This window comes from Spermophilus citellus (assembly GCF_964194105.1).
Source record: "Spermophilus citellus genome assembly, chromosome: 17".
Classification (NCBI taxonomy): domain Eukaryota; kingdom Metazoa; phylum Chordata; class Mammalia; order Rodentia; family Sciuridae; genus Spermophilus; species Spermophilus citellus.
The window spans coordinates 19,176,653-19,189,180 of record NC_138199.1 but is presented as its reverse complement, the minus strand read 5'-3'; the positions used below and the strand labels follow the sequence as shown (position 1 = coordinate 19,189,180).

General features: G+C 39.2%; 1 protein-coding gene across 1 annotated transcript; it reads left to right on the top strand.

Moving 5' to 3' along the window:
• Window positions 1-11,050: 11,050 nt before the first annotated feature.
• LOC308636612 (putative olfactory receptor 3A4) lies at window positions 11,051-11,998 on the top strand (the record flags this gene model as incomplete). Its single annotated transcript, XM_081272192.1, has 1 exon — window positions 11,051-11,998. The coding sequence occupies one exon, from the start codon at window positions 11,051-11,053 to the stop codon at window positions 11,996-11,998; it is 948 nt and encodes a 315-aa protein (XP_081128318.1).
• Window positions 11,999-12,528: the final 530 nt, after the last annotated feature.

Genomic DNA, 12,528 nt, shown 5'->3' with positions numbered 1-12,528 from the left:
TGAAGAAGAAACTTGCCTTGGATCTGGGAATAAGGGGGATACTCAAGAAAGAAGAGAAAAGTGGGAGAGGTCTTTTCCAACTTCAAATTCTTAATAAATCCCCAAGAACAAAGTGTATCCCACCCAGGGCCTATTAGTGAGGACTGTGTCTTGGGAGCCACATAATGATCCTGGGAGAGGTGGGGGAAGCACTGTGCTGTGCTAGAAGAAGCTGGTGGCAGGGGACAGCGGGGAGGGGACAGCTGTGAAGTTGTTCTTCACCGTGATTTTCCAGGCCAGGCCCTTGGAAATTTAGAGTCTGATGACAGATATGATGAAAGAGGAGAAATTAGAGCAGACTCTCAGCCCCTTCTCAAACAACTACTTATCCACCCAACCCCAGGAGGTAGCATGCTCTCTGTGGGAAACCTGTTTTATAATGGATAGATCTGACTTCTATTTATTAGCAACTGCTGACCTCTTTGGGCCACAGTTTTCTTATCTGTGAAATGTACTTAATATCCCCTCTTAGGGTTGGTGGGAGAATTAAATGAAGTAATCCACAACATCCCTAGTAGGAAGCCATCAATAATGTTATTAACAACTGACAGCATGTTTCACATGCATATTATTATGCACCTGGCACTATACCATGTGCTTTATTTATTTACTTATTTTATTTCTTATATACATGACAATAGTGGAATGAATTACATTCATAATTATCCATTCACAGCACGATTTTTCCTAACTCCGTATATAAAGTATGTTCTTTAGTTGTGTTAAATCTCAATCAAATCTTCCAACAATTCTATGAGGTGGGTACCTTTATTATTCCCACTTTATAAATAAATAAATTGAAGTTCAAACTAATTCAGTAACTTACCTGACGACAGGCAGGAAATCGAGGGTTAGGGTATATAATCTCAATACCTTTGCCAACCTACTCTCCACATCCTTCCATTAGCTCCTTTTGACCAGTGTAATTTTAGCTTCTGATTGTGGTGACCATTTCTGCCAAATAAACCATGGAATATGTTCCAGAATGAACCAAAGACATCCCTATTCAGTAATAGCATCCTGTGCACCATCTATAATAGCCACCTATAGCACTAAATCTAACTTCCAGTGGCTATCTTCAGTCTAACTCTTTTGCTCTTCCATTATACCTGTTACTTATTCTCAATGAAAGAAATCATAACTGGTAGTGTGGGAAACTACCACACAACTTCCAATTGGTGGAAGATATTAAAAACAAAGAAGAAAGTAAAATAGTAAATTGGGAGACTGTGTGGAATTATTTGCAAAATATGTGGCAAAGGATTAATATCCGCACAGGCAATAAAAAAATAATGATCCATTAAAAAAGAGGCAAAGGACATGCAGAGACAATTACCAATGAAAAAATTCAAATGAATTACATTAGTCCACTCATGTTGCCATAACAAAATACAATAGATTGAATAGCTTAAATAGTAGAAATGTATTATCTTACAATTCTGGAAGCTGGAAGTCCAAGATCAGTGTGTCAGCATGGTCAGATACTGATGAAGATTCTCCTCCTGCTTTGTAAACAGCCCTTTTTACTACTTCCTTACATGACAAGGAGAAAGAGAGAAGTGGGTGGAGATCTTCTTCTTATGAGGCCATAGCTCTGTTATATTAGGGCCCTACCCTTATAAACTTGTTCAACCTCAATTACTTTCTAAAGACTGTGTCTCCAAATAAATCATGTTGGGGGTCAACACTTCTACATGTAAATTTTTAGAGAAACACAATTCAGCCCATATCCACGAACAATAAATATTTAGAAGTACATTTATCTTTATGTGAACATCAAAAATACATATCAAATAATAAATAGTAATTTTCAACCACTATATTATCAAAAATTAGGATAATTTATTTATAACAGCCACAGTTATCAAATGGATAACTTGGAGAACAAGCAGTTTCATTCATCACTGGAATAATAAAATAGTGTGGAATTTTTGTAGGATAAGAGGAAATTATATATTAAAATCTAAAATTTTATTTTATTCAACCTAGGAATTTTACTTATCATAACTTATGGAAATGCTTACAGAATAATAAAAACATTCTGGTGGTTCAGGAGGCTGAGGCAGAAGGATCTCAAGTGGAAACCAGCCTCAGCAACTTAGTGAGTCCCTCAGCAACTTAGGGAGACTCTGTCTCAAAATAAAAAAGTTTAAAAAGGCTGGGAATGTGTCTCAGTGCCCTGGGTTTAATCCCTGGTGCCAAAAATGAATGAATGAATGATTGACTGAATGAATAATTACACCATTCTAAAGAATATTCTATATGTTATTTATTGTAAATCCAGAAAATCTAGAAGCAATTTAAACTTTATCATATGGCTAAATAAATTATGGTTTATTCATAAATTAAATCTGGGTAACCATTAAAATGGAAATGGTAAGTTTTTAGATATTTGACAGGTAAAAGAATCTACCTATCATGTACTGTGTAAACAACAACTATGACATAACATGCCCCTATTTATATGAAATAAATGTAAACAAATTTTTATTGATATAAAGATACATTAACATGTTTATATATTAAAAATTAAAAGAATAAGCACTAAATTTTTAAAAATACCTTTATTTATTTATTTATTTATTTATTTATTTATTTATTTAGTGCTGAGGATCAAACCCAGGGCCTTGCACGTGCTAGGCAAATGCTATACTGCTGAGCCACAACCCCAGCCCAGCACCAAAATTTTTTAAATTTTATTTATTCTAATTTGTTATATATGACAGCAGAATGCAATTCAATTCATATTAAACAAATAGAGCACAATTTTTCATGTCTCTGGTTGAACACAAAGTAGAGTCACACCATTCATGTCTTCACACTCGTACTTAGGGTAATGATGTCCATCTCATTCCACCGTATTTCCTACCCCCATGCTCCCTTCCTCCCCTTTGCCCTACCTAAATTTTGTCAATTCCTCCCATGCTTCCACCCCCAACCCCATTATGAATCAGCATCCTTTATCCGAGAAGACTTCCAGCATTTATTTTTTTGGGATTGGCTTACTTCACTTAGCATCATATTCTCCAACTCCATCCATTTACCTGCAAATGCCATTATTTTATTCTCTTTTAATGCTGAGTAATATTCCACTGTGTATATATACTGAATTTTCTTTATCCATTCATCTACTGAAGGGTATCTATGTTGGATCCACAATTTAGCTATTATGAATTGCCAGCACCAAATTTTTAACAGTGGTTATTTTATAAGAATTATGAAGATTGGGGGCAGAGAAAGTAAGGGTTTTGATTTTAATTTTCTATTGTTAAAAGTTTGTTTTGTTTTCATTTTCATAAGTGCAGTTCCTAATGAAAAATTTTAAAATCAATGAACATTTCCATTTTGAAAAAACAACAATAGTGAGAAATCCCCAAGGAAATAAAGAGTAATTTATTAATTTCACAATTAAGTACCCCAAAATCTTGCGATGTCAACAGGATAGTTTTCTTTAAAAAAATATTTATTTTTTAGTTGTAATTGGACACAATACCTTTATTTTATTTACTTTTATGTGGTGCTGAGGCTTGAACCCAGGGCCTCACGTGTGCTAGGCGAGTGCTCTACCACTGAGCCACAACACAAGCCCTCAAATTGTTTTCTATAATGTCTCTCTTCCTGATTATTTTTCTATTTGATTGTATACACTTTACCCCATTCGTTTTATTTTAATTGCATTTCATATATACAGCACTAATACAAGCATACCAGTATTGCATATGCAGTAAGTGCTCTCAGCTGGAGAATCAAAATTACTTTAGCTAGGAATTCAGACAAACCTGGCAATGCTGGGAGGGTCCCAGCAAATTCATCATATGTGAGGGGCACATTGGAAAATGATTTGTGGGTTTTTTCTTTAAATCTGAGTTCATTAATTCCATTCCTAATTAGAGACCTTACAGAATTTCTTGTATGTGTGCACCAGGAGATGTGTACAAAAAATGTTCATAGCAGCAGAGTATCTTCAAACAGAAATGAAATGACCCACCATGGAACACTGAGCGCCATGAGATGCAGCCATGGAAATAAATGAACAACAGTGTAGGCACTGGTATAGAGAGCCACACAAACAAGACAGAGTGAGATAAGCACTCCAAAAGAGAATGACTAGTGACTCATATAGTGCGTGGGCTCTCTCTCATTCATTGAGGAGGTCCAGGGAACAGGGTAGAGGGGAGTGTGTCTGCAGAGTTGCTAATCAAGACCTATGGAGACCAAGCAGGACGCAGGTCTGATTTTTTTTTTTTTTTTTTTGCGCAGTTACCATGCATATATACTCAGGCAGTAGCTAAGCAGATTACAGGCAGCCACCAGGGCAATTTCTGCTAACTGTGCTTGCAGTGACCAGTGGAGGAGTGGATCATGGAGCAAGCACATGGACTGCAACACATGGCCTCACTCTCATGGCTGTGCCTCTGGGGTAAGTGGGCTGCCGCTCACACACCTAGCATGGGGGAGTGGTTTGCCACTCAAACACCCTTAATTATGCCATGTATGCAGTACTCCATGCACTTGTCCCCACAATATAGACCATTTATGTAAGTTTTGTAACTGAAACTCTTTTCCTTGAATCCAGTGTGCATTGGGAAGCAGAATAGAGAGGACTGGCACCAGAAGATGAGCTCTCTCTGGTGCATTCTATGCCTTGTCATTGGACTTGGGCTTATGAACTCAGTCTGCCTTCTTCAGGGAAGCTCCACCCCCCAACCCCACCCCGGCTATGCATGCTGACCCTGGTCAGACCCAGTGTTGCTAGGTCTGTCTGAATCCCAAGGTAAGTTAATTTTGAGTCTCAAGCTAAGAGCACCACTGCATATGTAATATTGTTATGCTCGTATTAATGTTGTATTTAAGAAAAACATTAAAAATAAAATGAATGGGGCAAAGTATGGTTAGTCAAACAGAAAATTAATCAGAAAGACAGACATTGTGGAATCTTTTAGCACTACTGGGACCTAAAGTGCGGGCTTGTGGTAAGCTCATGCTCTCGAATAAAATTCACACCCCTATCATCTATAAGTAAACATTATATCATCATCATCTGTTGCTGTTATCTTCATTATCACCCTCATAAGTCCTGATATAGATTACATTGCCTAAAAACTCAAAGAAATTTGCTTCCTTTTACTACATGATTACATAAGGTCTCTGAATTTGCCATGTTTACCAAGTAAATGTCTTTTCCACTTATCTTCATAGTTAAATGAATTAAAATACCTCTGTTTACAAAAAAGCCACCATATATTGTCACTTGTATTCTTGATAATTGCCGCTCTGACTGGAATGATAGGAAATCTCAGTGTAGTTTTAATTTGCATTTCTCTAATTGCTAGAGATACAATTTTTTCATGTATTTGTTGACCATTTATATTTTTTCTAAGAAGTATCTGTTCAGTTTCTTTGCCCATTTGTGGATTGGGTTATTTGTTTTTGAGGTGCTAAGTTTTTTGAGTCAGAATGGCAATTATTAAGAATACAAGTAACAGTAAATATTGGCAAGGATATGGGGAAAATGATTCACTCATACATTGCTTGTGGAATTGCAAATTGGTGCAACCACTCTGGAAAGCAGTATGAAGATTCCTTAGAAAATTTGGAAAGGAACCACCATTTGCCACAGTTATCCCTTTTGGTATATATCCAAAGGGTTTAAAATCAGCATACTATAGTGCATACACATTAATGCAGCCACATTAATATTTATAGCAACTCAATTCACAATAGCTAAGCTATGGAACCAAACAAATTGCCCTTCAATAGATGAGTGGATACAGGAAATGTGTTATACATAAACAATGGAATATTACTCAGCCATAATGAAGAATGACTTTATGACACTTGCAAGTAAATGGATAGATCTGGAGTCTATCATACTAAGTGAAATAAGCCAGTTCCCAAAAGCCAAAGGTTGAAACTTTTTGCTGATCTATGGAAGCTAATCCACAATAAGGAGGAAGATGGGAAGAATAGATATTCAGTACATTAGGGGGAAGGAAAGGGTGGAAGGGGGATAGAAAAAGGAAAGACGGTGGAATGAATCAGAAATAATTTCCTATGTTCTAATATGAATATATCATAGTGAATCTCACCATCATGTGCATCTATAAAAATGGGGTACTAATTAGAATAAAATATATTTCATGCTTGTATAATTGTATCTAAATGAATTCTACACTCATGTATAACTAAAAAAACCAATAAAGTTAGGGCTGGGGATGTGGCTCCAGCGGTAGCGCGCTCGCCTGGCATGTGTGTGGCCCAGGTCGATCCTCAGCACCACATACAAAGATGTTGTGTCCGCCGAGAACTAAAAAATAAATATTAAAAAATTCTCTCTCTCTCTCTCTCTCTCTCTCTCTCTCTCTCTCTCTCTCTCTCTCTCTTTAAAAAAAACACCAATAAAGTTAAAAAAAAAACCAAGCCACCAGTTAAAACTCTCTTAAAACAAAGATACAGAAAAAGAATATGAATAATATAAGTAGGGGATAAGAAGAATATGTGTTTCTTCTTTCTCTTACATAGAATACAAGTAATTAAGTCATTATTTACTTTTGTCACAAGGTAATAGGAATGTAATCTTGTGAATGTGGACTGTTAGTGTATGAGACAGGTCTGTGCACAAATTAATGGGTAATAACTTCTCAGGACATAGGACAAAAATCAGAGATGCAAAGACTTGGTTTCATTATTATTGATAATAGTGAAACATTAGAAATTAAATGTCAATTGGCCAAGTAAATTTTGGTACATGCAAATTATAGCGTACCAGAAAGTCATAACATTTTGAAGAATAGTACATTAAATTATGCTCAAATATAAAGACTGTGTTTTAAGAAAGCTGAAAATAAAATTTTATACAATTTCTTGTATTCTCTAAGCAAAACAAAATGTTAAAATGCATGTGTGTGAATGTGTGTACATGTGCAAACATGGCATCCAGAGACAGAGTGATCAGGGGATAACTCGTTAACACCTGACTTCTTCATGGGGTGGTAAGCTCCATGTGTGCAGGGACCATGTCTGTTTTTGGTCATGTCTTGACTAGCACAGGGCTTGACTCAATTAATTGTTGTTCAATCAATGAATGGAACCTTCCCATCTCCATTAAGAGAGGTAAGGAGTAGCATCTGTTTGAAGGTCAGGGAGCTCTGGGTACTCATTTCTTCACTTTTAGTAGCTTAGCAAGAATTTGGTCCATCAGCTCAGTGGAAGAGTGGACTAATGGTGGCTGAGCTCCACTGGAGCCTCCCTGTTTTAACAAGGTTATATCTTCATCCAGGAAGCACCAGCGTTGTGCCAGTCGCCTACATGCTCCCACTCCACTTTCAGTTCTTATAAATATGAATGGTGTTTGTGGGGGTGGAGTGCCTCTCTACTGAAAAGCTTGCCTTTGTGTGTCCAGTCTAGGGATGCTCACCCTGGACTTCATTCTGTGTGGGATAGGAGGAATGCAGGGGACCATTGTGTTATGCAACTTTTTTGTTTGTAATTTCTTCCACCATAAGTTGTGTGGTTCTATTAGTTTGTTTGTGTGCACATGAGCACAAATATATTTTGTACAAAAAGGGGACATGATATACTCTTACTTTTTCTTCTTGAGGTCCCTGTGAGTTCTTCAGATAGAAATATCCACATATAGGTATTAGAGCAAACAGAGTAGTGTCTGGGATGGACATAATTCAGGGTCACCAGCATGCATTTGCCTTCAGATTGCTGTAACCCTATAAAGGAAGGTTATCTGGCCCAGACCCCAAAGCTTATGGATGGTTTCCTAGAAGACAGAAGACCTGCACTGGGTCTTCCTGGATAGAGTTTCCTGGGCTAACAGTGTGTGAGAAATGGAAATGTCTAGGAAGTAAACAAAGCTTTTGTTAGTCCGTTGGATGGAAATACATATGATGCATTCCATTTGGGTTCTGTAACCCAGAGGTCCTCTTCCACAGATAACTGTCAACAGAAATCTCAACTCATCCTAATTCCCTATTAATGTCTCTTGGCCCATGACAGCCTCAAGCCAGTGGGAAATCTTTATTAATGAACAAGAAGTTGTTAAAAATGTTATTTGCTGCCTAAAGTCACTTTCAGGAATTAGTAAAAATAGGGTGGTCCTGGTCTAGTAGATGCTCTAAACCTTTATCTGCCCTTATGGTGTTGGAGACAGGAAGCTAGAAAACATCTAGAATCAGATGCTACAGGATCTAGATTGTACAATGAGAGCAGAGAAAAAGGGAAGACATTTGTATGAGACTAGAAGACAAGCTGGATTTGAGGATGGTCATATCATGTGAGGTAAACTTGTGAGACATTGGAGAGGACATTGTTCCAGGGATGCACTAGGAGCAGATCTCTTCCCAGACTTCATCTTCCACTTCTCCCCATGTTGCAAACAAAGCTGAAGAGTCTCAAGTCGTTTCCTCTTCTGAAATGACAGGCTAGTCTAAACCCTAACCCTCAAATCTCAATTCTAGCCCCAAACACCACATGACTTTTTAGACTTTAAGATTTTGAGATTCATTTTAACACTATAAAATGCTAGGAATAAGAATGCTGATTATTTTTTTAAGAGAGAGAGAGAGAGAGAGAGAGAGAGAGAGAGAGAGAATCTTTTTTGTAAATGGATACAACACAATGCCTTTATTTATTTATTTATTTATCTATTTATTTTTAAGGGGTGCTGAGGATCAAACCCGGGTCCTGCCCGTGGTAGGTGAGTGCTCTACTGCTGAGCCATAATCCTAGCTCAAGAATGCTGATTCTTAATAAGTGCATAAAACCACATATGTAAAATAAATTATTTTTTCTGCAAAAGTTGTACCTGGAAATACTGAGAAAGTTCAAAAAAATTTTTAAAGTTACTAGATCATTATCTGTTTGGCAAAGGGAGATGTTTACCTGTTCTTGGTCTCCTGAAGACACTAATTTCTGAAGCCTCCAAGGGGTAACAAGGTGGAGAAGAAAAATCCCAATGTGAAAATGACGTCAGCCAAGTTGTTTGTCTCTGTGTCTATTGGTCCTTTATAAGCTCTCCTTCTGTGGGGTCCACTGGGCTGGCATGACTGTCCCTCTTCTTTGCCCATGAAGTGCCAGTTAAGTCTTCTTAGCCAGGTGAGTGCCATCCCTGCTGCATACTCACAACTGAGTTTCCATGAAAGTGAAGTTCTCCCTCTGGACTCTGGACTAGCTTTTCCTTCCCCTGCAAAACTCCAGTGGGACTTAGGTATTTGATTGTGAGAGGGCAGAAGGAAGCAGTCAGCAAAGACTAAGTTTTTGAGCCACACTAATTGAGAGGATGGCAAGCCTGTTACCAAAATAGTTCCATGAAGGGCAGATCAGGATGGAAAGAGGGCAGTTCAGCTTTGGAGAGACTGGGTTGGAGGTAACGGTCAGAACATGTCCATGCGGTAAAGGTCACACCTGCAGATGGCAGTTGACCCATTATGGACCTGAGGACACTATTCCTCCAGATGTGTCTTCTTCTGCTCTTGCCTTTTGCCCTGGAGGATCTTTGACTCAAGCCATTTCCTTTGTGAATTAGGCTCCAGGTGAGTGAATTCAATATCTACCCCCTCAGGAAGAGGTCGATGTAGGCTACCAGGTATTTTGTTGGGGTGGCCACTTTGGGGCTAAGCAGTGGCTCCCACACATGATCATCATACATGGCTCTGTAACTATTGCTTTATCTGGTCATTAAGCCCATGATACTATATGGGTTAGATGATGACTGATTAGATTCAGTAGAAAAAAGGAGCAAAAAGCTAAGTGGTGGTAGAACTGGAAGCAGAGTGGAATTTGGAGTCTGGTTCTCTTCTTACTCAACACTCCTTCTGGGAGAGATCAACTGCGTATCCAGTGAGGCAGCTCAACTTTGTATCTACTCCATCACCTGAGAGCTTAAACCTTTAAACTTTCACTCTTCTCGAAGCTCATTTTAGATTCTTATTCAGTAAAATGTCAGTACTTTGGACCCCAAATTTCCTAGATTCTATATGGAGAAATGCAAAACAATCTGACTATTTAGAAAATCTAAAAGGCTGTTAGTCACTGATTTTGGAGCTGGAAATGTCTTCAATGATGTGTCTTCATGCAATTTCCCGATTTATCATTGCATTTTTACCTTTTTCTGAGGAGTTCAGGTGGAGGCTCATGGCTTCACAAGTTAATCATTTAATAGTCTGGGCCACAGGAATCACCTCACTGCTACCATCACTCATAGTCAGTCCTCTGACTCTGTGAGTTCTATATCCTTGGAGTCAACTCAGCACAGATAAAAAAAATATTTGAAAAAGAATTGCATCTGTGCTGAACCTGTAGAGAAGTTTTACTTGTCATTATTATCTAAACTGTATAGTGTTACAACTATTTACATGACTTTTACATTGCAAGAGGTAATATACATAATCTAGAGATGACTTAAAGTATGTGGGAGAATGTGCATAGATTACATGCAAAGACTATGCCACTTTATCTATGAGACTTGAGCATCTGCAGGATTTGGTATCCAAGGAGTCCTGGAACCAAAATCCCAAGGTTACCAACTGTAAGACTGTAAGATGACATTCATATGTGGAGGTTGGAGATGCAGGTTGGAGGCACCGTGTCTACCCCCTTCTCCCAAAGCTTCCCTTTCATCCTCTGGGATCTGTGTACCCCTAAACTATCACAGTGCTGCCACCTGCAGACTTGAGGTTTCTTTCCTGGAAATTTGGCCTCTGGAAAATTGTCTGTCCCTCTAACTCAATGTCCCTCAAATGTCACTCTTGTTCTTTTTATATCAGTTTATCTATCTCTGTTTGTGGCTGTCCAATGCCTCTGTTCTTGCCCACAAAGAGTCAGATTTATCAAGCCTTTTCTTATTATAGCTCAATCTTTAACTTTCTCCTCCCTAAATTTTGTGTGTCTTTACTCTCCTGGACATTGTCACACTTGATGGTTGTTATAAAGATCTCATTCTCCTTTTACCACCATTGGTGCCTTCAAACCTTGCTCAATCTACTGCAGGTGGAAGACAGTCATGGATCTGGGAGCCTCAGGAAATGATTCACTTGTGACCCAGTTTGTCCTGCTGGGCCTAACAGAGACTCCAGCTCTACAGCCCATCCTCTTTGTCGTCTTCCTTCTTGCTTATGTAGCGACTATTGGTGGTAATTTTAGTATCCTTGCTGCCATCTTTATGGAACCCAAACTCCACACCCCCATGTACTTCTTCCTGGGAAACTTGTCTCTGCTAGATGTTGGGAGCATCAGTGTCACTGTCCCTGCCATGTTAAGGCATTTCATATCCCACAACAAAACCATCCACTATCGGGCATGCCTTTCACAACTCTTCTTCTTCCATCTGCTGGCCGGGACAGATTGCTTTCTGCTGACTGTCATGGCCTACGACCGCTATCTGGCCATTTGCCAGCCTCTCACCTACAACACCCGTATGGGTTGGGGGATGCAGAAGGCCTTGGCTGGCCTGTCCTGTGTCTTTTCCTTCACCAATGCACTGACTCAAACTGTTGCCTTGTCTACTCTTAAATTCTGTGGCCCCAATGTGATCAATCACTTCTACTGTGACCTCCCCCAGCTCTTCCAGCTCTCCTGCTCCAGCACCCAGCTCAACGAGCAGTTGTTCTTTGCAGCAGCAGCCTTCATGGGTGTGGCCCCCTTGGTCCTCATCATGGTGTCCTATGCCCATGTGGTGGCTGCCGTGCTACGAATCCGCTCTGCGGAGGGCAGGAAGAAGGCCTTCTCCACGTGTGGCTCCCACCTCACCGTGGTGGGCATCTTCTATGGGACAGGCGTCTTCAGCTACATGAGGCTGGGTTCTGTGGAGGCTTCGGACAAGGACAAGGGCATTGGCATCCTCAACACTGTCATCAGCCCCATGCTGAACCCACTCATCTACAGCCTCAGGAACCCCGATGTGAAGGGCGCCCTGCAGAGGGTACTCACAGGGAAGTTGCCCCCCAAGTGAGACTCTCAGCCTCTCTGGTCTTAACAAATTACATTGCCCTATTTAAGCTTCTAATTGTCCTTACTGGAAGTAGAGTGTGGGTATGATGGAATGGGGTCCAAGACTGGCTCAGGAAGGAAGATGCAATCAAAATGATGAGAATAATCCCTTATTCCATAACTACCATGTACCTACCACTGTTCTCAGTGAGTGGACTCTATCAGCTCATTCAGTTCTCATAACCTTTTGAAGTGGTCACAGATTTATAAACTGTGTCTTATAAAACTGAACCTCAGAAGGTTTGAATAATTTGCTGAAAGCCACAAAGCTAATGAATGTCACAGATGGGATCTGAACCCAGGGCAAGATACACCTGTAATTATTGCCTCTCAAAGAGTAATAAACCATCTCTAGGAAAAAGGGTATCTTAAGGTGAAGAGATGAAATAGACAACAAAGACTAAAAAACATGAAAAGGAACATGAAAATGTGAATTAGGAAGTTTGTATTTCCTTAACAAATTTGATTTGTTCCAAAGCAACTGAAAATGTG